This window comes from Pleurodeles waltl, chromosome 6 (assembly GCF_031143425.1).
Source record: "Pleurodeles waltl isolate 20211129_DDA chromosome 6, aPleWal1.hap1.20221129, whole genome shotgun sequence".
NCBI lineage: Eukaryota > Metazoa > Chordata > Amphibia > Caudata > Salamandridae > Pleurodeles > Pleurodeles waltl.
The window spans coordinates 1,706,810,472-1,706,836,730 of NC_090445.1; the positions used below are offsets into that span (position 1 = coordinate 1,706,810,472).

Genomic DNA, 26,259 nt, shown 5'->3' on the forward strand with positions numbered 1-26,259 from the left:
AAAAATGTGTGCCATTTTAAGACTAGACTGATTTAAGAACTCTGATGTCCCTACTTAATCTCCATGCATGAGAATGTAAGCTCTAGAAACTCTGTGTAGAATGCGGCCACTTAACTGGGAGAGGCGGTCTATCCTGAAAGAGCAGAGCACACAGAAAAAGGTGTATAAGATCAGTGTACAATTACCGTATTGGCCAATCCAGACAAGAAAATAAGTTACTTACCTGTAACTGTGGTTTTCCAGTATTGGTATCTTTCATAGATTCACATGCTTGAATCATTCCCGGTCCTCGAAGTGGGAGTCCCACGGTACATAGAAAGCAATAAATATATAAATTCCTTTTTTTTTCTATTGTAGTCAATGGCAAAAATACATTCACTTTTCTAGCTATCTGCCTCATTAGAAAAGGCCCAAAATTCAGCCAATCAGGCGAGACCACCCCTTTACAATCCTCCGCACAGAGGCTCAGTCTCTCAGATTTTTCCACACTAGTGTTTTTAATAAGAATAAAAGAGGTGAGCCCCCATGGAGAGGAGGGTGGGTCGCATGTGAATCTATGAAAGATACCAATACTGGAGAACCACAGTTACAGGTAAGTAGCTTATTTTCTTCTCCAGTATTGGATCTTTCATAGATTCACATGCTTGAATCAGAGTAGTCAGCAGTGAAGAGATGCTTAAGTTCTGCAAATACCAGAAAACATGCTTGTTCACATTTCATCCTATATGGACTTATATAGGTAGTTAAATATGTTTATCAACATTTAAAAAAAAATATATATATACACATACATATCAATAGTATTCATATATATATATATGAAAAATATCAGTCTGGAAATACATTTGAGGATGGAGGGCAAAGAAGCTTATTGGCTCACCTTATGCAAATAAGTTACGTAACACTGCTTGTCCTACCACGGCATCCATCCTGTCAGTAGCATCCAGGCAGTAGTGCTGGGTGAAGGTGTGGGCACGCGTCCACGTTGCCGCTCTGCAGATCTGGTTCAGAGGAACTCCTGCGAATAGAGCTGCCGAAATGGATACCGCTCTAGTGGAATACGCTTTGACATTGGACAATAGCAGTTTTCCTGCTAAGTGGTGGCAGAGTTGTATGGTAGAAGAGATCCAGCGTGCTATGGTTTGTTTGGAAACGGCCTTGCCGCTATTGATCTGTCCATAGCTAATAAACAGTTGCTCAGATTTACGAAAGATGCTAGTCCTTTGTATGTACAATTTCAGACATCGTTTAATGTCTAGGGAATGTAATGCTCGCTCTGCTGGAGTTCGAGGATTTGGAAAAAAAAATCTCGAAACCACTGGCTCATTTAAATGAAAGGTCGATGGAACCTTGGGGATACATTTTGGATTAGTCCTTAGAATGACCATATCTGATTTGAATTGCAGAAAAGGTGGTGAGACTGAATGCCTGGATGTTGCTAACCCTCTTCGCGGAAGTGAGGGCCAGAAGGAGAGCTGTTTTCAAAGAGATCTATTTCAGGTCTGCTTTGTGAATAGGCTCAAACGGATGCTTCATCAATTGGGAGAGCACAATATTTAAATGCCAGGACGGTGGATCGGTGGAAAAATCCTGAACAAGCCTTTTAGAAATTGCTTTATTATCCTGGATGACCATAAAGATGGTAAGTCTGATGTTAATCGGAAACGGGATATAGCAGCGAGGTGGACCTTGATAGACGAAAGAAAGACCTGACTTCGCTAAATGCAACAGGTATGGGAGGAGCTGTTCTGGAGAGGACTTCAGAGGATGAACGTTACAAGTTGAACACCATATGCAGAACCTCTTCCACTTGAGCTTATACGTCCTATTTGTAGACTGGGACCTGGCACAGGGCACTTCCCTGCAGTCTGAAGGGATATCTAGGCCGTCAAATTCATAGAATTCAGGAGCCAGGCTGATAATCGAAGAGAAGTCGGGTTGGGATGACGAACCTGCCCCTGATTCATTGTTAGAGCAATAGAAACTCCGTGAACCAAAACTGGCGCGGCCATTTGGGAGCAATCAATAGAAGCCGGCATGGTTCCCTTTTCATCTTCTGCAGAAGTCTCGGGATGAGTGGGAGCGGGGGAAAAGCGTAGGAATAAATCCCTGACCATTTGTTCAAAAACGCATTCCCCTTTGATCCTCTCTGCGGTCGCCAGCTTGCGAAGTGTTGGCATTTTCTGTTCTCTCTGGTCACAAACAGAACCAGACTGGGTCTGCCCCAACGACGAAAGAGGCGGTCGAGAATTGTCTGAGTTCCCACTCGTGACAGCTGGTTCGAGTCCTGCTTAAGGCATCTGCCCACGTGTTGGAAGTCCCCCGAAGATGTTCCGCTCTGATCGATATCTGATGCTGAAGCACCTAATGCCACAGTTTCTGAGCCTGCAGAGACAATGCCTGTGATCTTGTACCCCCCTGTTTGTTGAGGTAATGCATGACTGTGGTGTTGTCGGTTCTTATCAACACCGAGGAACCCTTGATGTTGGTGAGGAAGGCCCTGAGTGCCAAGGAAACTGCTCTTAATTCTAATACATTAATGTGGAGAGTCGCCTCCTGAGTGGACCATCTCCCTCTCACTGATAGGTCTTCTAAGTGTGCGCCCCATCGCTCTAAGGATGCATCTGTTGTTATAATGTGCACTGGTTTGTCTTTCAAGAAGGAGAGTCCCTCCGAGATGAGGGAGGTATCCTTCCACCATTTGAGGGCTTGCCTCGCTGATGGAGTTATTCGAACTATTTTGTCGAAAGATCCTTCTATTTGCTGATTGTCCAATTGCTGCTGAAGTGTTCTCATGTGTAGACAGTTTTCTATCAACGTACTGCATGAAGAAAGCATCACCAGAAAAGACTTGTAGGTCCGAACAGAAGCGGACCTTCTTCTGCTGAGACGTGTTGCTATATCTTGAAGTCTCTTCTGTCTGTCGTGCGAAGCAAAGGCTTTCGCTTGGACTGTGTCCAAGACGGTTCCTAAAAAGGTGATGTCTGCGAAGGATCTAGATGAGACTTGGGGTAATTGACTGTTAAGCCTAGTGTCCTGAAGAGAGATAAACATGTTCTTGTGTCCTTGGCAACTTTTAATGTTGTTTGTGCTTTTATTAGCCATTCGTCTAAGTACGGGAACACCTGAATCCCTCGTTGCCTGAGATAGGCTGCAAATGGTGCCAAGACTTTGGTGAACACTCTTGGGGCCGATCTGAGGCCAAAAGGCAACACTCTGAACTGGTATTGAGTGCCTGCAGCCCTGAACCGTAAGAATTTCCGATGACTGGGGTGAATGGGAATGTGGAAATATGCGTCCTGGAGATCTAAGGACGTCATGAAATCTCCCCGGTTGAGTAGGCGTAGGACATCTTGAAGGGAGACCATGTGGAATGATTGCTTCTTGAGGAATTTGTTGAGAGAACGAAGATCTAAAATAGGTCTCCAGTCTCCTGTCTTTTTCCGTATAAGGAAGAAGCGAGAGTAGAAGCCTGTTCCCCTCTGATTTCTCGGTACAACCTCTATTGCTCCCTTCTCTATCAAGATGGCAATCTGTGCTAGAAGTTCCTTGAGATGGGCAGGTGGGGGACCCCTCGGTGATACGTGAGGGGGAGGCTGATTGAATTCTAGTGTATGTCCTCTGCTGACAATATGGAGTACCCATTTGTCTGAAGTAATCTGGAACAACTGGTGGAGGAAATTGGAAATTCTGCCCCCTATTAGAGTGTTGGTATAGGGGTTGGGTGAAGGCAACTGATGAAGGTTAGTGTTTTCTTGCTGTCTCTTTGGCTTTATAAGCCGACTTTCCTCTCGCAGCCTGTCGGAAGTGTGTGGATGATGGTTGTCGATAAGTATGCGGCTGTTGCTGGCCAATGGTGGAACGAAACTGTCCCTGGTAGGATGAGTATTGGCGGTACTGATGTGAGCCGCCTCTATAAGAATAGAGCCCTCTTCCTCTCGCTCCTCGAAAGGGCTGTCTTCTGTATTGCAACGTACCCAGGGATCTGGCTGTCTCGGTGTCTGTCTTAATAGATTGCAAAGCATCATCTAAATGCTTACCGAACAAGAGCTCACCGTCATAGGGCATGTCCAGTTTCTTTAATTGCACCTCTGGTCGAAACGATGTAGCTTTCAGCCACCCCTGACGCCTGAGTATGGCTGCTCCGGCTAACTGGCGGAAACCTGTAGACGAGACATCTATGGCGCTGTCTATAATCTCAGCCGAGATCCTCTCACCCTCCTGTAATATTTTGCGCGCTTCCGCTCTACTATATTCCGGCAGTAGCTCTATAAACTGCGACATATCGGACCACATCTGATGGTCGTATCTTCCCAGGATTGCCAGGGAATTCCCTGCTTTGACTGTAGTCGCCGCCATAGTTAAACATTTTTTGCCAATCGAATCTAACCGTCGTCCCTCCTTATCCGGGGGGGGGGGGGGCGGGGGGGTGGTGGGAGGGGTGGGAGTCAAAGAAGACGGATTTCTGGACCTTCGCTGAGCTGCCTGTGATATGACAGAATCGAGCTTAGGGTGACTAACCAAACATGCTGGAGAGTTGTCTGGTGCTTTGTATTTCTTTTCAAGTCTTGGTAGTACTGCTGGTATAGAAGATGGGGTCTGCATGACTTTAAGCCCCTCTTCCCAAATGAAGTCAACAATGGGTATTGCTCTTACTGACTTCCTAGTGTAGGCAGTTGAAATCTTTTTGCAGCTCTTTCCATCACACTGTGAAAACCACCAATGTCCTGTGGTGGAGAGTCGACTGGTGGTGGCATAGAAGGAGATGCCGTCTGGATCTGATATTCATCCCATTCTTGAATGAGCGAGTCAGTGTCCTGAATTTCACCTTCCTCCTGCTTGTCCTCTGACGAAGGTGGATCAATATCCTGCCCAGATGAAGGACCTGGGATAGGTTCCGTAGAATCCGATGGCTGAACAGGAGTAGATATCGGCGAATGTGGAGGTTGTACCGGAGTAGTGGAGTCTGGTGGAGGGAATCTAGAGTAATAGTCCTGCATCATCTGCTGAAGATTGGCTATCAAAGAAACAGGCATCTGGATCGTCTGCTCCTGTTGCTCTTGAGGTTGCACGTGACGCTGCGGCTGTTGACCTAAATAGAGCTGGTCACTCTCCTCTTCTTCCTCCTCCTGACATTTAATACGTAGTTCTGAAGGGCTACGTGCCACCGGGAAAAAAACGTCATCTGAATATATATGTCATCTTCCTCCTCTTCATCAGCAAACAGATGCTGCGGGGGTACTGGTGCAACTTTACTAGGCGATGTATGAGACGATAATATGTGAGTAGATTTACTCTTTATCGGCAGAATCCTTTGAGGTAAGTAAGGAGATGCTCCATATTGTTTGGATATAGATTCAGGAAATTGAGCCGTCGACGTAGTCGTCGTCTACGGTACGTTCGACGATGGTGTTCTCGTCGACGGTGTAGGCGTCGACATCGGCGGTGCGAGCGTCGACGGAGTTGCCGTAGACAGTGCCAGTGTCGACGGAGCTGCCGTCGAAGGAGTAATCGCCTTTGATGGCAAAGTAGACTGTTGCGCCGTCGATGCTTCCGTCGGTGGGATCATCGACGAAAAGCTCTGGAGCTTACCCGTTGATGAGTGCGTCGACGACAGAGACCTCACCTTTTTTCCCGCCAATGGTCTCTTTGTAATCTTTAAGGTGTGAGCAGGTGAGGGACCGTATTTTAAGCTCACCAACGTTATGGTTGTAGCTGACAGCGGAGATGAAGTAACAATCATTGGCGACGACGGAGCTGTAAATGTGGCCGTCACTGTTGTCGTCGATGAAGGAAGACCTGCAGTCGATGATGCGGTTGTCGACGGCGCCGTCAACGGTTTGGAAATCTTGGATGTCGACGGTGGTAGGGAACTTGAAGATATTTTGAGCTTTTTTGATGTGGTAGCAGAAGAAGATGGCTCAGAACGAACCTTACCACTATGTTCCCTGGATGTTGATGGGTGTTCCTCAGGTCTGTCCTTAAACACATGCAGTTTCTTAGCTGACTTAATGCTCTTGGGGGAGAAGCTCTCCACAGACCTCTTCCTCTTTCTTGAGGCCACTGATGTATCGCTGTCATCCTCCTCAGAGAAAGTTTCTCTGGATTTTCGCTTTTGAAGCCAAAGCAGGAGTCTGGCTTCTCTGTCTCTGAGAGTCTTATTAGGAAGTGTCCTGCAGATCTTACAATCCTTGACCTTATGTTCAGGATGGAGACCGTATATGCACTCCTTGTGAGGGTCTTCACAATGAACCCTTAACTTTCCACAGGTACCACAAGGTTTAAACAAACCTTTTCTAGCTGTAGACATGATGGAAAAAGAACTACAGCAAAACTAAGAGTGAAAGCTGAACAATATCTCCTGAAGAGAAAGTAAACTGAGCAGAGCTCAGGGAGACTCCCTTACACACGACGTGCGGTAGAAAATCTGAGAGACTGAGTCTCTGTGCTGAGGATTCTAAAGGTGTGGTCTCGCCTGACTGGCTGAATTTTGGGCCTTTTCTAATGAGGCTGAAAGCTAGAAAAGTGAATGCATTTTTGCCATTGACTACAATGAAAAAAAAAAGGGGGAATTTATCTATTTATTGCTTTCTATGTACCGCGGGACTCCCACTTCGACGACGGGGAATGATTCAAGCATGTGAATCTATGAAAGATACCCCAATACTGGAGAATGAGAATGACCCAGCCTTAGCAAACCTCCCTTAGAACCTTTGGAATCAAGGGTATGGACGGAAGCCACGCAGTGAAGCTGAATCCTCCACTTGAAGTGCAACAGATGCTAGAGGGCACGGAACATCTGGCAATGGGTGTTGGCTTAGGTAGGAAAAAGATGCCTTGGGCGTGCCCCATGGTAATAAAATGTCCCTGTTGATGTGCCCAAGACCAGAGCCTCAGAGAGCAGTTGAGAGCACTCACCTCCTTTGCTTGTTGATGTACCGCATTGTAGTCTAATTGTCGGTTAATATCTAGATAGACTGACTGTGAAGGAAAGGGAGGAATGCCTTGAGCACCATCTTTGCTCAGCTGGAAACCAGAGACCTCGGATAGCCATTTCACCCAGATATGCAGCCAACCCAAGGGTGGGCATCTGTCAGCACCGTGGTCACTGTCAGAGGGGGACATAAGGACTTTCCCTGAGACAGGTTTTTTGTTGCCCAACAGAGCTACTGTGCTGCAACATTCTTGGAAGTCACAATGGAGTCTGCCAGTTTGGTGTTAGACCACTGACTGCTGAGGCACTACTGGATGGCTTTCATGTGCCAGCATGCCTTTGTGACCACAAGAAAGCAAGAAGCCAACAAAACAGGTGCTACCATCCATGCTCCCAAGTGAAACATCTGAATTAAATCCTGAACGTCCAGGATCTTATTTGGAAGAGTGAAGTTTCAGAGTAATGTGGTATTCAGTACTACCCCTATAAACAGGTGCTGCTGCAAGGGCTTCAGGTGAAACTTTGCCACATCAAACAGCAGGAACAGTGTCACTTGCAGGTGGTGCGAAACAATCTGCAGTGACCTGGCTTTGGACTGCCAGATGGCCAGGTACGGAAATATCAAGATTACCCATCTTCTGAGATTGGCCACTGCCATCACCTTCATGAAGTCTGGTGGTGTTGATGACACCCTAAAAAAATTCAATAACTATGAACTGGAAGCGTGAGAATTCCACCATGAACTGCAAGGTTTTCCTGTATGACTGCAGCATCAATATGCGGAAATACCTGTCATTCAAATCAAAGGACTCCATCCAGTCTTCTGCATCCAGCGCCAGAAGGACCTAAGTCAGGGACAGCATCTTGAACTTCTCTTTCACAGATGAAAGTTCAGAAGCCGGAGGTCTAGGATCAGATGAAGCCCACCGCCCTCTTGGGAAGCAGGAAGTACAGAGAAATGCACCCCTGTCAGTTTCCCTGTCTCAACTCCACTTCACCGTTTAGCAGCAATGCAGTCAACCCGTGTGGTAGTATCCATTGGTCATCATCGAAGGGAAGGGATTGCTGGTGTAGTATGTGGGTGGGTTCCTGAAGGAAAGGTAGAATATACTTCTTTTCCACAACTTGTAAGACCCTTTAGTATGAAGTTATGGCCTTCAGGCCTGCAGAAAAGAGGATACCTGTCCTTCACACATAAACAACTGACTTCACTGGTGTTGTAGGGGAAGAGGAGGAAAGTTGGTTCTGTCGATCTGCCATCTTGGAGGGAGGAAAGGGCTTAAAAGCTTCATTGTCATCCCTATGCTCCTCGAGGATGCAACCACAATCCTGCTCAACGCGTCTTCCTGAAGGTAATGCCTATTCTTGCCTAGGGGCTCCTGCTGGGGATGATGGAGAATCATAACCTCTGGCTGCTTCATCCATTCCTTTCCCACCCAAAACCTACGTTTTAATTCTGTCCCTGACCAATATTAAGACCCAGCCAAAAGGTAAGAGGCTAGTCATCTAAGAATGCAGTGTGGGCTCAGAGAGGCTCAACATCCTCCTAGCAAGGCTCTAAAGCCTTTCAGGCGAATAGTGCGCTTCCTATTATGGCAACACATGCTAAAGAACGCTCTCCTGCCACAAAATGCTAGGGACACTTTTCTCCTGGCACAAAATCATAGTGGCAGAGTTTTACAAAACAATCCTTGGGTGAAACACCATTCTCTCTGCACAATATTCTTGGTAGCATTTTTCCTCTAAGAATACGTTAATTAGCATGATTGTTTTCCGCAGGCAGCTTTTTGAGGGCCATTCCCACATGGTGCAACTTTGTAGGAGCATTTTCCATAGTATATCATATTTGTAGCGAAACCTTTATCACCGCTGAATTAACATAGTTACATGCTCCTAGTAAAACATTTAAAAAATAACACGACATACCATAATCAGCTTTACTAGTGCACAATATTCCACTTATTTCTTATCACAATAGGCATGAGGTTAAGTGTCCACTGTCTTATTATTCCAAGGGCAATTTTCTCCTGTCATTATTTTCTTGGGACTTTTTTGAGACATTAGTTTCCTACCACATTCCACTCTGGGACAATAAGGTAGTGTCCTTCAATATTGTTGCTGGGCAGAAGCATGATCCTCCCTACTGTGCTCTTCTTCGAACAAACGTTGTGCCTCCATGCTGTAACTCAGGCACTTGACTGGTGCCACGGAGGGGCTCTCGAAGTGGAGGTGATGGCCTGAGGTCAAATTCGAGATTGGTGCCAGGATCGGTATGAGAGCAGACAACAAAGGTCCCATTGTTGGAATTAAGTCAGACAGCAACAATTCAAATTACACTGTATAGATGCTCTGCACAAGGGGCAAGCCCTGCCCCTTCCCATAGGGCCTCAAAGTGCCCCAAAGGGGACAGACGCACACTGGAACATGTCCAGCATTGCCTGGAGACAAGAGTTTTGGTCTATTCCCACATGCCAGAAACTCACTATAAACCAGTGTCTGCACGAGCTATACTTGTGCCAGAATCAACGGCTATATGGTGGCACCATCCAAAGCCGCTTGCACACCAAACAGTCATGCCTGGAACCTAAACATCAGAGACAGTTTGTCCATTGCATCTACAGCACGGTTTAAACCCCAAGGTTTTTGGAGGAGACATGTTCCCTACCACTGCACCAAAAGAAGTTTGAGTGACTCAAAAAAATCTACTACTCTGAGAAGAGAAGGTTGGGAGCCACATCAGTGGGTGTGGAAAAAACGAAACTTACATCAGGGCACCAGGGTGGGTAATTTATGGTTCCAGTGATGCCACTAATTCCACTCCCAGTGTTGACATGGCGCCAGGGGTACTAACAGCACAGGAGATTTATGTCAAAGGTTTTCAGATCCAATCTGGTGCCTGCAGATATAGTGAGAAATCTGTAGGTATAAAAAATGTTCCCAGAATATCCTCTCTTCCTCACCAACACATTCACAACCACCCTTACAACGTCTTTAGGCCCCATATCACTTCACACTGCTATGTAGCCTCCCTAATGTACTCAACCCACACCTTCCTCTCACCTCTTTACTCGTTCACTCTTCTCCATTCCCAAACATCTCCCTTCCAGTTCCCGCACTCCCCCATTAACCCTATTCCTCGCTCTTCTGTCTCAACCTGCCTCATCCACACATTATATGCACAATCCCTTTTTTTTTTTTTAACCAAGGCTGCTTTCTCTAGCCTCCAAACTCGCAGTTACTCTTCTTTCTCACCCCCACAGTACCCACATACTTTCTCCCCATCATCTCAAATTATCTACTCATGTTTGCAAAACGCTACAAGACACACTGTATCAGCAAAAAGAAAGTAGTACACCACACACATTTGAAAAAACAATTACACACATTGCACAAAAGAAATCTGTACCTTACATAAAATGAAAATGAAACATTAATGGTTGTACTTACGAGGGTTAATGTCCTTCCAGAGGACAAGGAACTGTGAGTTATCTTCAAATCTTACTAAACACGTTTCCTGCTCGCTGTCCACCTGCATGGAGCATGAGAAATAGATTGGGTGTGTGAGATGCAAGAAGCTAGGTATTCGCTATGACAAAAAACACTGTTTCAAAATGTGAGGGCGCTCAGGCTCTCAAAAACATGAGAAGTAGACTGGGATGGACCTAAGTCTGTGCTTAGTATTTTGTGCTTGTCAACATCATAGCGACCGCATTTGAGAGCACATTGCATTGTACAGCACACACCACAAACAAAGCTGTCCTATATTTAATGGATGAACTGTGTCACTAGTGCTGTGAACAATGCTGTACAAAATGAACTAGAGACTCAAGTCCTCCACAGCAGGGGATGCGCTTTCTGACTGCCTTGGAGCTGAGAGGCTCAATTAAACTTAGCACCTCTGGTGGGACTGTCAACACAAGCAAAATATTTGTGCATGCTGTAGTAAGCTGGCCTGGTGGACACCTATCATGTTGGCACCTTATACCAGGTTCAAGCAAACCCCTATTACTTAAGTGTAGGCAGTGTCTAGTAAGCCAGGGCTCTCTAGAGGTACCTGTGGATGAGCAGCCAAGACTTATCTGGGAGACAAGCAAAGCTTAAGCACTATCACTATAGTCACAGAGCAACTTATCACACCTGGAAGAACCAGTGTTCCAAAAATAAAGGTACTTTATTATAGTAACAGAAATACTAAAATATTGTATGCAGTACTCCTCTAGAAGGTGAGTAAACACACTGGTATATACAAATTAGAAGTCAGGGATTGGCATAAAAAGCAATAGAAAACAGTGAAATAACAGAAGATAATTGAGACCCTGGGGGAGATCAAACCATATACTAAGTAAGTGTAATGCAAAAGACAATCCCCCACCCGAGGAAGTGGAATCTGTAAATGGAGCTGGTGGAACTAGGAACCCCAAAAGGTAAGTACCAGAGTGCCCCCCAGTGACCACGAGAGAAAAGGTAAGTACCTGTTTTTTCTCCAAACCCACAGGTAAACTTTGGAAAAAGACTGTCCATGAAGAAAAAGGTCGAGTGGAACAAATGGAGCCCAGGAGCTTAAGAGGAGTCCTGGGAGCAGAGCCGATGATTTCCCACATCGGCTGTCAGGTTGCAGCCGGTCAGTGGTGTTGGAGAACCACCAACGAACCTTGGCAAATGCAAGAGGAGCAAAAGAAGAGTTGCAAGGCTGAAGAGGACAAGCAAGGCCCCGGGGACTTGTGGCTCCTTCACTCCACAGCAGTCTGGTGCAGGCTGAAGTCTTGCGACTCCAGAGGATGCGCAGCTGGGGAAGTGCTACAGTTGCTGGAAGGAGCTGGAGAAACAATAATGCAAAGCGGAGTAGTTGTCGGAGTTGCAGTCTTGTCGGTTCTTGAAGAGTTTAGCTGCAGTTCCAGTGGCTAGAAGTCGAAGTAAAAGATGCAGAAGAGTCCTGGTGGAGTCTTGCATGTTGAATCTGGGGACCCACCCGCAAGTGAGTTCCTAAATAGCCCTAAAAGGGGGATTGATCACCACCTATCAGGAGGGGTCTGTGACATCACCTGCCTGATCTGGCAACTCAGATGCTCCCAGGGGCCTCTACACATCTTGGTTTCAAGATGGCAGAATTAAGTGGCAACCTGGAGGAGCTCTGGGTACCATCCCTGGGGTGATGGACAGGGGAGTGGTCACTCCCCTTTCCTCTGTCCAGTTTCGAGCCAGGGCAGGTACCAGCACCGGTTTATGCAAGGAGGGGACCAAATGTGCCCTTTAGAGCAAACCGGTGGCTTGGAGAGGCTACACGTCCCAAGCCTTGTAATACCTATTTCCAAGGGAGAGAGTGTTGCCTCCTTCTCCCACAGGAAATCCTTTGTTCTGCCTTCCCCTTCCTGAGCTGGTCAAGCAGCAGAAGTGCAGAAACCTTTCTGGGGAGTGGCAGCAGCGCAGGCTGCCTGGAAAACCCCAGAAGGCTGGTAGGAGCAATCCTGGGGGTCCTTTAAGGAGGCCCCAGAGTGCATGGAATCGTACAACCAATACTGGCAACAATATTGGGGTATGATTCTGACATGTTTGATACTAAACATGCCCAGGTTCGGAGTTACCATTTAGTAGCTGGACACAGAGAGGGACCTGTATCTAGTACACGGGTAAAATGGCTTCCATATGCTTACAAAGTCCCGTGCAATGGAGATGGCGTCTGTAGGGGCACCTCTGCTCATGTAGGTCTGCCCTCACACACAGGGACCTACACTCTGCCCTCTGGGCTAGGAGGGCCTACCATAAGGGTGACGTACAGTGACGTGGTGCAGTGACCTGTAGTGAAATGGTCCATGCACCTCTTCACGCGGGCTGCCATCGCAGGCCTGCAGACACATTTTGCATGGGCTCCCATGGGTGGCATAATACATGCTGCAGCCCATGGGGACCCCCTGGTGCCCCAATACCCTGGGTACCTAAGTACCATATACTAGGGATTTACAAGAGGGCACCAGTATGCCAACTGTGGAGTGCACAGAAGTCCTAGGCAACCAAATTTAGAGGGAGAGAGCACAATCACTGGGGTCCTGGTTAGCAGGATCCCAGTGAAAACAGTCTAAGCACACAGGCAGAACGTCGGGGGGGGGGTAACCATGCCAAAAAGAGTGGCTTTCCTACACAAGCCACTGTGTGATTATGTAGGAGGCCCTACAGGAGTTTTCTTAAATCCAAGCTCGTTCAGTCTGAAGAATTGAAAGTTCTTCAATAAGAAGACACCAAAGAGCTGGTTCCCAAGAACTATAAGACCTTTGATGCATACGAAAGAGAGCCCTTTGAGTGGATTTTTCAAAACTGTTTAGTAATGGTAAAGTCTATCACTATTGATAGATATTAAACTTTACAGCAAATTCTGAAGTGACTGCTTTCACACACCTGAAAAATGCTTTCAGGACATTGCTCATGTTAGATTTCCAAAGTAATTGGAAATTACTTAACGAACAAGTTACTAACCTTTGGTAATGCATTATCTGGTAGAGACTCTATATAGCTGCCATCTGGTATGATTTACCAGCAGGAGGCCATGAGGCCCAGCAGCCTCAGAGTCAGTCTCATTAAAACCAAGGATAGAGGCAGAAACATCAGTAGCACAGCCTGAATACTCCTGAATCGTTGCTGGGGAGAATAAGCTCGAAACTGCACTGTGTCCAGAACAGCTTCTATGAAGGAAAGCGTCTGGGAGGGAGACGGGTATGTCTTCTGCACGTTTATTGTGAACTCCAGCGAATGCTGAAGTTTCGCTGTAGTCTGGAGGTGGGAGACAACAGCCTGGGGCGAGCTTGCCTTCAACAGTCAGTGATCGAGGTAGGGGAACACTAAAACCCCTGACCTGCGCAGTTGAGCTGCAACCACCGCCATTACCTTGGTGAATACCCGAGGGGCATTGGTAAGGTCAAATGGCAGCACTGGGAGCTGAAAGTTTTTGTGGCCTATCCTGAACCGCAGGCAACACCTGTGGGCCGGCAGGATGGGAATATGAAAATACGCATCCTCCATGTCCAGTGCTACCAACCAGTCTTCTAGGTTTAGGGCACACAACACATGAGCCAATGTGAGAATCATTAACTTCTCCTTGATGAAGAGATTGATGGTCTGTAGGTCCAGAACAGGGCAAAGACCGTTGTTCTTTTTGGGCCTCAGAATGTTGCAGGAATAACAACCACTGCCTACTTCTGATATCGGGAATCTTTCTATAGCTCCCTTGGCCAAGACAGCAGTAACTTCCTCTCGGAGCAGAGACATATAATCCTCTGAAATCCGTAGAATGTTGGTATTATGATTGGAGGGGGGGGGGCGACAATTGGAAAGGCAGAACACAGCCTTTCTGATTTATCTTCAGTACCCATGCATCCAATGTGATGGACTGCCAGTGGAGGAGATAATGTTGAATTCTCCCCTCAACTGTGTGAGCATGGTCCTGCAGAGTCGAACTAGGAAGGCTTTGAGGCTGCAGCTGCCAGGGATTTCAGTGGCGGAGAACTTCTGGCTTCCAGACCTTCTAGGTCTGAAGGTACCACACCTGCGTCTTCGCATAGCCTGGGGTGGTTGCATAAGACGGTGACTGACATAGGGCTGACACAGTGTCACACCCCTTCTGTAGCCACAAAGGGCAGACGGTGGACGAGGGGCCCAAGGACATGGCCGTATCCCAAGAGGTTTTTTTAAGGGCTCCAGCGCCGAGTCTGCCTTCTCACCAAATAAGCGAGTCCCATCGAAGGGCATGTTCATGAGGTTTGCCTGGACATCCCTTGAAAAAACAGATGTGCTCAACCCGGTGTGGTGCCGTAAGCCCACCGTTGACGCAACTGCTCTGCCCAGCAAGTCAGTCGTATCCAAGTCACACCAAAATGGTGAACTTCGCTATGTCTCTCCCATCTTTTACTGCTTGGTAGAGTATGGTCTGGGCCTCCTTCGGCACCTAAGGCAGCACGTATCCCAAATGGTGTGTGAGAAACGGCCCAATAAGCCGTTCACCGCCTTCAGTGCCAGGCTGGCGGAAGAAAACATCTTCTTCCTAAGATAATCCACCCTCTCCGATTCCCTGTCCAGGGGTGCGGAAGGGAATGCACCATGGGAAGTTGAGGCTTGGACTATCAAGCTCTCAGGGGTGGGGTGTTGGCTGAGGAAACTAGGCTCATCCAGCGATGGCAGCTGGCGATCGTCCTAATTACAGGAGAAGGCTTGGACCAAGTTCCTAGCAGGAGCGGGTGTTGATCTGGCTCCCGAAAATGGGGGAGGCACAAAGTCAAACTGGGCAAAGGCTCTGCAGAACCGTTCCAGGAATGCCGATGTTCCCAACTGGTCTTGATGGCCGACAGACAAGGCGAAGTCGAAGTCCTCTTGGACGACTTCTTTCTGTGCCTATTCCCGAGTGTCACATGGACCTCAAGCGCAGCAAAGAGGACATAGGGCTCCTGGAGTAGTACCGCAACCTCCTTCTTGACTGGGACAGATATCTCTGATGAGTTGCACGTACCGGTGTCGTCGACTGCCGGACCGCAAGAAGCTTTAGGGACCACTTCCTCAAAGCTTTCAGTGCCACGGCCAGGCAGTTTGAGCACGACTGAGTCGTGGTCGCAGTCGAGACACCAGAGGCAGATGAGGTGAGGATCCGTAACCAACATGGCGCGGTGACAGGTGCCACATGGTCTGAACCCTACCTTCCTAGATGACATCCTCTACACACAAACAAAAGGCCTGTCAAAAAGAGACAGAGGGGTAGCTCTCTCCAGATCTGTGCTAACTGGCATGGAAACAAAAGAACTGATGTCCGTGCACCTGGGTGGCGCCTATATAGGTGACCATGACATCACATTTGGCATCAACAACATCATGCAGAGCCGAGCAGAGCCATCCCAATGGCGTGTGCATGGGTATTTGCTCAAGCAAATGTTTCTGGATCCAGTCTGATGCCTGGGAAAAATCTGAGGTAAGGCTTCTGCAGCTAGTAGTGTCTATCTCTATCAGATAAATTGATTGGGGGAGTTTCAGTATCTCATTTTTTTTTTTTTAAATAAACTGGTAGTTGTGCTTTTTTGGGAGGATAAGAGTGAGGCAAAAATGTATTTCGGGATCATTTATATTCTAGTCAGAGTTGGGGCAAGCACTAGGGGGAATCAACAGGTTTCCAACGGCAGTCTCATCTGTCTCCGCTGGGGGAAACCTTTGAACGATGCCACATCCACCAAAGAACTGTCATTTAATGTACGTCTATGCTATTTAGGGCGTTTGCCCAGTATACTTTTTCTGTTTGGGCCCCATTATTACACAAAACGTGCAGAGAGAAAAACTCACCATATAAAAGCCATTATTTTGTAATTTTTCACTGACAAACCCCAGCTTTGAAAGCTGACATTGAGGCCACTATATCTGTGCCACCTCCATGCGCTGACGTCAGTTTCTTTCTGATCTTTGTCCACACCGTCGGAAGCGGAGTTCATAGTTCCCCAGTGTACAGACCTCTAAATTGTAATCTTAATAATGGATTGTATGAATCAATTCCACAAAATAGGATGGACAGTTAGTGAGGAATCTTCAGTTTGATGGAGTCTCTACTAGAAAAGGTGTTACCAAAAGTAAGAGACGTGTACTTCTGACAAAAACTTCTAACCGCAATTTCCTCACCTTGTGAATAGATACCAAAGCAGTACCTCCTTAGGTGGTGGGTGTAGGAAAGTACCATCTTGCCTGGTATGTTACCCCCATTTTTCACTGTATATATGTTGTTTTAGTTGTATGTGTCACTGGGACCCTGCCAGCCAGGGCCCCAGTGCTCATAAGTGTGCCTGAATGTGTTACCTGTGTTATGACTAACTGTCTCACTGAGGCTCTGCTATCCAGAACCTCAGTGGTTATGCTCTCTCATTTCTTTCCAAATTGTCACTAACAGGCTAGTGACCAATTTCACCAATTCACATTGGCATACTGGAACACCCTTATAATTCCCTAGTATATGGTATTGAGGTACCCAGGGTATTGGGGTTCCAGGAGATCCCTATGGGCTGCAGCATTTCTTTTGCCACCCATAGGGAACTCTGACAATTCTTACACAGGCCTGCCACTGCAGCCTGAGTGAAATAATGCACACATTATTTCACAGCCATTTTCACTGCACTTAAGTAACTTATAAGTCACATATATGTCTAACCTATACTTAATAAAGGTTGGGTGCTAAGTTACTTAGTGTGAGGGCACCCTGGCACTAGCCAGAGTGCTCCCACATCGTTAAGGGCAAATTCCCCGGACTTTGTGAGTGCGGGGACACCATTACACGCGTGCACTACACATAGGTCACTACCTATGTGTAGCTTCACAATGGTAACTCCGAATATGGCCATGTAACATGTCTAAGATCATGGAATTGCCCCCTCTATGCCATCCTGGCATTGTTGGCACAATCCCATGATCCCACGGGTCTGTAGCACAGACCCGGGTACCGCCAAACTGCCTTTTCAGGGGTTTCACTGCAGCTGCAGCCAACCCCTCAGACAGGTTTCTGCCCTCCTGGGGTCCAGCCAGGCTTGGCCCAGGAAGGCAGAACAAAGGACTTCCTCAGAGAGAGGGTGTTACACCCTCTCCCTTTGGAAAAAGGTGTCAGGGCTGGGGAGGAGTAGCCTCCCCCAACCTCTGGAAATGCTTTCATGGGCACAGATGGTGCCCATTTCTGCATAAGCCAGTCTACACCGGTTCAGGGACCCCTCAGCCCTGCTCTGGCGCGAAACTGGACAAAGGAAAGGGGAGTGACCACTCCCCTGACCTGCACCTCCCCTGGGAGGTGCCCAGAGCTCCTCCAGTGTGCTCCAGACCTCTGCCATCTTGGAAACTGAGGTGCTGCTGGCACACTGGACTGCTCTGAGTAGCCAGGGCCAGCAGGTGACGTCAGAGACTCCTTCTGATAGGCTCGTTCAGGTGTTGCTAGCCTATCCTCTCTCCTAAGTAGCCAAACCCTCTTTTCTGGCTATTTAGGGTCTCTGCTTTGGGGAATTCCTTAGATAACGAATGCAAGAGCTCATCAGAGTTCCTCTGCATCTCTCTCTTCACCTTCTGCCAAGGAATCGACTGCTGACCGCGGTGGAAGCCGGCAAAACGGCAACAAAGTAGCAAATCCGACTACTGCAACTCTGTAACGCTGATCCTGCCGCCTTCTCGACCATTTTCCTGGTGGTGCATACTGTGGGGGTAGTCTGCCTCCTCTTTGCACTAGAAGCTCCAAAGAAATCTCCTGTGGGTCGAAGGAATCTTCCCCCTGCAACCGCAGGCACCAAAGAACTGCATTACTGGTACTCTGGGTCTCCTCTCAGCACGACGAGCGAGGTCTCTTGAATCCAGCAACTCTGTCCAAGTGACTCCCACAGTCCAGTGACTCTTCAGTCCAAGTTTGGTGGAGGTAAGTCCTTGCCTCCCCACGCCAGACTGCATTGCTGGGAACCGCGTCTTTTGCAGCTACTCCGGCCTCCGTGCACTTCCGGCGGAAATCCTTTGTGCACAGCCAAGCCTGGGTCCACGGCACTCTAACCTGCATTGCACGACCTCCTGAGTTGTCCTCCGGCGGCGTGGGACTCTCTTGTGCAACTTCGGGTCAGCACCGTTTCACTCCTCTTCGTAGTGCCTGTTCCGGCACTTCTGCGGGTGCTGCCTGCTTCTGAGAGGGCTCCTTGTCTTGCTCGACGCCCCCTCTGTCCCCAGATGCAATTGGCGACATCCTGGTCCCTCCTGGGCCACAGCTGCATCCAAAAACCCTAACCGCACGATTTGCAGCTAGCAAGGCTTGTTGGCGGTCTTGCCTCAGGAAAATACTTCTGCACGACTCTTCACGACGTGGGACATCCATCCTCCAAACGGGAAGTTTCTAGCCCTTGTCGTTCTTGCAGAATCCTCAGCTTCAACTGCCTAGTAGCAGCTTCTTTGCACCCACAGCTGGCATTTCCTGGGCATCTGCCCATCTCCGACTTACTTGTGACTTTTGGACTTGGTTCCCTTGTTCCACAGGTACCCTCGACTGCAAATCCATTGTTGTTGCATTGCTGGTTTGTGTCTTTCCTGCAGAATTCCCCTATCACGACTTCTGTGCTCTTTGGGGAACTTTAGTGCACTTTGCACTCACTTTTCAGGGTCTTGAGGTGGGCTATTTTTCTAACCCTCACTGTTTTCTTACAGTCCCAGCGACCCTCTACAAGGTCACATAGGTTTGGGGTCCATTCGTGGTTCGCATTCCACTTTTGGAGTATATGGTTTGTGTTGCCCCTATCCCTATGTGTCCCCATTGCATCCTATTGTAACTATACATTGTTTGCACTGTTTTCTAAGACTATACTGCATATTTTTGGTATTGTGTACATATATCTTGTGTATATTTGCTATCCTCATACTGAGGGTACTCACTGAGATACTCTGGCATATTGTCATAAAAATAAAGTACCTTTATTTTTAGTATATCTGTGTATTGTGTTTTCTTATGATATTGTGCAAGTGACACTAGTGGTACTGTAGGAGCTTCACTCGTCTCCTAGTTCAGCCTAAGCTGCTCTGCTAAGCTACCATTATCTATCAGCCTAAGCTGCTAGACACCCTATACACTAATAAGGGATACCTGGGCCTGGTGCAAGGTGTAAGTACCCCTTGGTACTCACTACAAGCTAGTCCAGCCTCCTACATTGGTTGTGCAGCGGTGGGATAAGTACTTTGCAACTACTTACCACTTTTGTCACTGTACTTTTCATAAGAGAAAAATATACAAAACAAGTTCAGTGTATGTACACCTAACCAAAAAGTTTTGCTTTTCTTCTCTCACTTCTTTTCTAAAGTGCTGAAAAGTACCTCTAAACTTTCTAAAAGTTCTTAAAAAGTTTAAAAAAAAGATTTTCTGTCTTTCCAAAAGTTCTGAAAAACTTTGTTCTCACTTTTTCTATCACTTAAACACTGTCTAAAATGTCTGGCACAGGCCAAACTGTTGATCTTTCCAAACTTGCTTATGATCACCTTAGCTGGAAAGGAGCAAGGAGTCTCTGCATAGATAGAGGTTTAAGTGTAGGGAAGAATCCTCCTAGAGAACTGTTGGTTAACATGCTTGTTGAACAGGATAAGGCCAGAGGTGGCACTTCTGTTGAAAAGTTAGCTGATGGTTCCCAATCTGATCCTGGGGCACCCCTAGCAAAAGATTTAGAAAGGAAACTTCCTAGCCTGCCCACTGGCAGATCACCTAGCATAGCTGGCACTGATGTAGAGTCACATCATACTGATAGTGTGGTCTCACATCACAGTTAAGAGTATTCATTCTCACCATAGTAGAAGCGATGTTTCTGTTAGCCAAGTTGTTAGGGTGCCATCTGTTAGGAAGCCATCTGTTAGGAACAGGTCTCCTTCTGTTCATTCTCACCATACTTCTGTTTCTAGGCATGTCCCTCCCACCCACCCTGATGACAGAGTGTTAGAAAGGGAGCTCAATAGATTGAGAGTGGAGGAATCCAGGCTGAAGCTCAAGAAGCAACAGCTGGATTTAGATAGGCAGTCCTTAGAAATTGAAAGAGAAAGACAGAAAATTGGGTTTGAAACCCATGGTGGCAGCAGCAGTATTCCCCATAGTCATCCTGCAAGAGAGCATGATTCTAGGAATCTGCATAAGATAGTTCCCCCTTATAAGGAGGGGGATGACATTAACAAGTGGTTTGCTGCACTTGAGAGGGCCTGTGTTGTACAGGATGTCCCTCAAAGGCAGTGGGCTGCTATCCTATGGCTATCATTTAGTGGAAAGGGTAGGGATAGGCTCCTTACTGTGAAAGAAAGTGATGCCAATAATTTTACAGTTCTTAAGAATGCACTCCTGGATGGTTATGGCTTAACCACTGAACAGTACAGGATGAAGTTCATAGAGACCAAAAAGGAGTCTTCACAAGACTGGGTAGACTTTGTTGACCATTCAGTGAAGGCCTTAGAGGGGTGGTTACATGGCAGTAAAGTTACTGATTATGAAAGCCTGTATAACTTAATCCTGAGAGCATATTCTTAATAATTGTGTGTCTGATTTGGTGCACCAGTACCTGGTAGACTCTGATCTGACCTCTCCCCAAGAATTGGGAAAGAAGGCAGACAAATGGGTCAGAACAAGGGTGAACAGAAAAGTTCATACAGGGGGTGACAAAGATGGCAATAAGAAGAAGGATGGTAAGTCTTCTGACAAGGGTGGGGACAAATCTAAAAATGAGTCTTCATCAGGCCCACAAAAACACTCTGGTGGGGGTGGTGGGCCCAAATCCTCTTCTAATCAAAACAAAGAAAAGAAACCATGGTGCTATTTATGTAAAATAAAAGGCCATTGGACAACAGATCCCAGTTGTCCAAAGAAAAGCACCAAGCCTCCTACCACTACAACCCCTACTGCTACACCTAGTGTCCCTACTAATAGCAGTGGTGGTGGTAGCAAACCTACTAATACCCAATCCAAGGGAGTAGCTGGGCTCACTATTGGTAACTTAGTTGGGGTTGGTCTGATTAGGGAGACCAGAGGCTGTATTAGTCTCTGAGGGGGCTATTGATTTAGCCACCTTGGTTGCTTGTCCCCTTAACATGGATAAGTACAAGCAACTACCCCTAATAAATGGTGTGGAGGTTCAGGCCTACAGGGACACTGGTGCCAGTGTTACAATGGTAATAGAGAAACTGGTCCACCCTGAACAACACCTACTTGGTCACCAGTACCAAGTAACCGATGCTCATAACAACACCCTTAGCCACCCCATGGCGGTTGTGAATCTCAACTGGGGGGGGGGGGTTTGCTGGCACAAAGAAAGTTGTGGTTGCCTCAGATTTACCGGTAGACTGTCTATTAGGGAATGATTTAGAGACATCAGCTTGGGTAGAAGTGGAGTTGGAGGCTCATGCAGCAATGCTGGGCATTCCAGGGCATATTTTTGCTTTGACCAGGGCTCAGGCCAAAAAGCAAAAAGGACAGGGTGACTTGGATCCTGGAAGAATGGACCAAGTGCTCCCTAAAGCTAGGGGTAGCAAAGGTAAATCAGTACCTACTATCCCTCCCTCTACAGTGGATTCTACTTCTGAGGAAGCAGAATTCCCACCCTGTGCAGAACCTACACCAGAGGAGCTGGAAGCAGACACTGCTGAGCTTTTGGGTGAAGGGGGGCCTGCCAGGGAGGAGCTGAGTGTGGCACAGCAGACCTGTCCCACACTAGAGGGTCTAAGGCAGCAAGCTGTCAAACAAGCAAATGGGGATGTCAGTGACTCACACAGAGTTTACTGGGAGGACAACCTCTTGTACACTGAAGCAAGGGATCCAAAACCTGGAGCTGCCAGGAGATTGGGGATTCCTCAGGAGTACAGAAAGTTCCTCCTAACTCTAGCCCACGACATTCCCTTAGCTGGACATTTGGGGCAAATGAAAACTTGGGACAGGCTTGTTCCCCTGTTTCATTGGCCTAGAATGTCAGAGGACACAAAGGAATTTTGTAAGTCCTGTGAAACCTGTCAAGCCAGTAGCTAGACAGGTGGCACTCCAAAGGCACCCCTTATTCCACTGCCTGTGGTTGGGGTTCCCTTTGAAAGGGTAGGGGTTGACATAGTTGGCCCCCTTGACCCTCCTACTGCTTCAGGCAATAGGTTTATTTTGGTGGTAGTGGACCATGCCACAAGATATCCTCAAGCAATTCCTCTAAGGACCACTACAGCTCCTGCAGTGGCAAAGGCTCTCCTGGGAATCTTTTCCAGGGTGGGCTTCCCAAAAGAGGTAGTATCAGACAGAGGAAGCAATTTCATGTCTGCTTACTTGAAGGCCATGTGGAAGGAGTGTGGTGTGACATACAAGTTCACTACACCCTATCATCCACAAACAAATGGACTGGTGGAGAGATTTAACAAAACTCTCAAAGGCATGATTATGGGACTCCCTGAAAAACTCCGCAGGAGATGGGATATCCTTTTACCATGCCTCCTTTTTGCTTACAGGGAGGTACCCCAGAAAGGAGTGGGCTTCAGCCACTTTGAACTCCTATTTGGTCACTCTGTGAGAGGTCCTCTAACACTTGTTAAGGAGGGTTGGGAACAACCTTTAAAAGCTCCAAAGCAAGACATAGTGGACTATGTACTTGGCCTCAGATCAAGGATGGCTGAGTACATGAAAAAGGCCAGTAAAAACCTTCAGGCCAGCCAAGAGCTCCAGAAGCAATGGCATGACCAGAAGGCTGTTTTGGTTCAGTACCAACCAGGGCAGAAAGTGTGGGTCTTGGAGCCTGTGGCCCCAAGAGCACTCCAAGATAAATGGAGTGGACCCCACACAATTGTTGAAAAGAAGGGTGAAGTCACCTACTTAGTTGACTTAGGCACTGCCAGGAGTCCCCTTAGGGTGCTCCATGTCAATCGCCTTAAACCCTACTAACAGGGCTGATCTCACCCTGCTCATGGCAACTGATGAGGGACAGGAAGAAGAGATTGACCCTCTCCCTGATCTCTTCTCTTCCACAGAACAAGATGCTCTGGTGGAAGGTGTAGTTTTGGCAGATTGTCTTACTGCTGAGCAGAAAGACCACTGCATAAATCTCCTGGGTCAGTTTTCTGAACTCTTCTCTACTGTGCCAGCTACCACTTCTTGGTGTGAGCACACTAGAGATACTGGAGACAGCTTGCCTGTCAAAAGTAAGATCTATAGGCAGCCTGACCATGTCAGGGACTGCATAAAGCAAGAGGTGCAGAAATGTTAGAACTGGGAGTGGTTGAGCACTCTGAAAGTCCATGGGTCTCTCCTGTGGTACTTGTACCAAAACCTCATTCCAAAGATGGAAAGAAGGAAATGCGGTTTTGTGTTGACTACAGAGGTCTCAACCAGGTAACCAAAACTGATGCTCACCCTATACCCAGGGAAGATGAGCTAATAGATACACTGGCATCTGCCAAGTATCTAAGCACTTTTGATTTGACTGCAGGGTATTGGCAGATCAAGTTCTCAGAAGATGGAAAAAAAACTGCATTTTCAACCATTGGAGGCCATTACCAATTCACAGTAATGCCTCTTGGATTGAAAAATGCACCTGCCACTTTTCAAAGGTTGGTGAACACAGTCCTGCAAGGGCTGGAAGCTTTCAGTGCAGCATATCTAGACGATATAGCTGTCTTTAGCTCCAGCTGGGATGATCATCTGGTCCACCTATGGAAAGTTTTAGAGGCCCTGCAAAAGGCAGGCCTCACTATCAAGGCTTCAAAGTGCCATATAGGGCAGGGGAAGGTGGTTTATCTGGGACACCTGGTTGGTGGAGAACAGATTGCACCACTACAAGGGAAAATCCAAACTATTTTAGATTGGGTTCCCCCTACTACTCAGACACAAGTGAGAGCCTTTTTAGGCCTCACTGGGTACTATAGGAGGTTCATAAAGAACTATGGCTCCATTGCAGCCCCTCTTAATGACCTCACATCCAAGGAAATGCCTAAGAAGGTATTATGGAAAGCAAACTGTCAGAAAGCTTTTGAGGAGCTGTAGCAGGCCATGTGCTCTGCACCTGTCCTGAAAAGCCCTTGTTACTCTAAAAAATTATATGTCCAAACTGATGCATCTGAATTAGGAGTAGGGGCAGTCCTATTGCAACTTAATTCTGAGGGCCAGGATCAACCTGTTGCTTTTATCAGCAGGAGGTTGACCCCTAGAGAAAAGCGTTGGTCTGCCATAGAGAGGGAGGCCTTTGCTGTGGTCTGGGCACTGAAGAAGTTGAGGCCATACCGGTTTGGCACTCACTTCATTGTTCAGACAGACCATAAACCTCTACTTTGGCTAAAACAAATGAAAGGTGAAAATCCTAAATTGTTGAGGTGGTCCATATCCCTACAGGGAATGGACTATACAGTGGAACATAGACCTGGGAGTACCCACTCCAATGCAGATGGACTCTCCAGATATTTCCACTTAGACAATGAAGACCCATCAGGTAATGACTAGTCTTATTGTCCTTCGTTTGAGGGGGGGGGGGGGGGGTTGTGTAGGAAAGTACCATCTTGCCTGGCATGTTACCCCCATTTTTCACTGTATATATGTTGTTTTAGTTGTATGTGTCACTGGGACCCTGCCAGCCAGGGCCCCAGTGCTCATAAGTGTGCCTGAATGTGTTACCTGTGTTATGACTAACTGTCTCACTGAGGCTCTGCTATCCAGAACCTCAGTGGTTATGCTCTCTCATTTCTTTCCAAATTGTCACTAACAGGCTAGTGACCAATTTCACCAATTCACATTGGCATACTGGAACACCCTTATAATTCCCTAGTATATGGTACTGAGGTACCCAGGGTATTGGGGTTCCAGGAGATCCCTATGGGCTGCAGCATTTCTTTTGCCACCCATAGGGAACTCTGACAATTCTTACACAGGCCTGCCACTGCAGCCTGAGTGAAATAATGCACACATTATTTCACAGCCATTTTCACTGCACTTAAGTAACTTATAAGTCACATATATGTCTAACCTTTACTTAATAAAGGTTGGGTGCTAAGTTACTTAGTGTGAGGGCACCCTGGCACTAGCCAGAGTGCTCCCACATCGTTCAGGGCAAATTCCCCGGACTTTGTGAGTGCGGGGACACCATTACACGTGTGCACTACACATAGGTCACTACCTATGTGTAGCTTCACAATGGTAACTCCGAATATGGCCATGTAACATGTCTAAGATCATGGAATTGCCCCCTCAATGCCATCCTGGCATTGTTGGCACAATCCCATGATTCCACAGGTCTGTAGCTCAGACCCGGGTACTGCCAAACTGCCTTTTCAGGGGTTTCACTGCAGCTGCTGCTGCTGCCAACCCCTCAGACAGGTTTCTGCCCTCCTGGGGTCCAGCCAGGCTTGGCCCAGGAAGGCAGAACAAAGGACTTCCTCAGAGAGAGGGTTTTACACCCTCTCCCTTTGGAAAAAGGTGTGAAGGCAGGGGAGGAGTAGCCTCCCCCAGCCTCTGGAAATGCTTTCATGGGCACAGATGGTGCCCATTTCTGCATAAGCCAGTCTACACCGGTTCAGGGACCCCTCAGCCCTGCTCTGGCGCAAAACTGGACAAAGGAAAGGGGAGTGACCACTCCCCTGACCTGCACCTCCCCTGGGAGGTGCCCAGAGCTCCTCCAGTGTGCTCCAGACCTCTGCCATCTTGGAAACTGAGGTGCTGCTGGCACACTGGACTGCTCTGAGTGGCCAAGGCCAGCAGGTGACGTCAGAGACTCCTTCTGATAGGCTCGTTCAGGTGTTGCTAGCCTATCCTCTCTCCTAAGTAGCCAAACCCTCTTTTCTGGCTATTTAGGGTCTCTGCTTTGGGGAATTCCTTAGATAAT

The 26,259-nt window shown here is 47.4% G+C and overlaps 1 protein-coding gene across 3 annotated transcripts in view; it reads right to left on the reverse strand.

The window, feature by feature from the left end:
• PHF1 (PHD finger protein 1) overlaps positions 1–26,259 on the reverse strand; it is a 607,606-nt gene that overhangs the window by 525,320 nt on the left and 56,027 nt on the right. For all 3 annotated transcript variants that reach the window (XM_069241858.1, XM_069241855.1, XM_069241857.1), the window contains exon 3: positions 10,382–10,463. In XM_069241858.1, the coding sequence (XP_069097959.1) occupies positions 10,382–10,463 (82 nt within the window). The remainder of the gene's footprint in view (positions 1–10,381; positions 10,464–26,259) is intronic.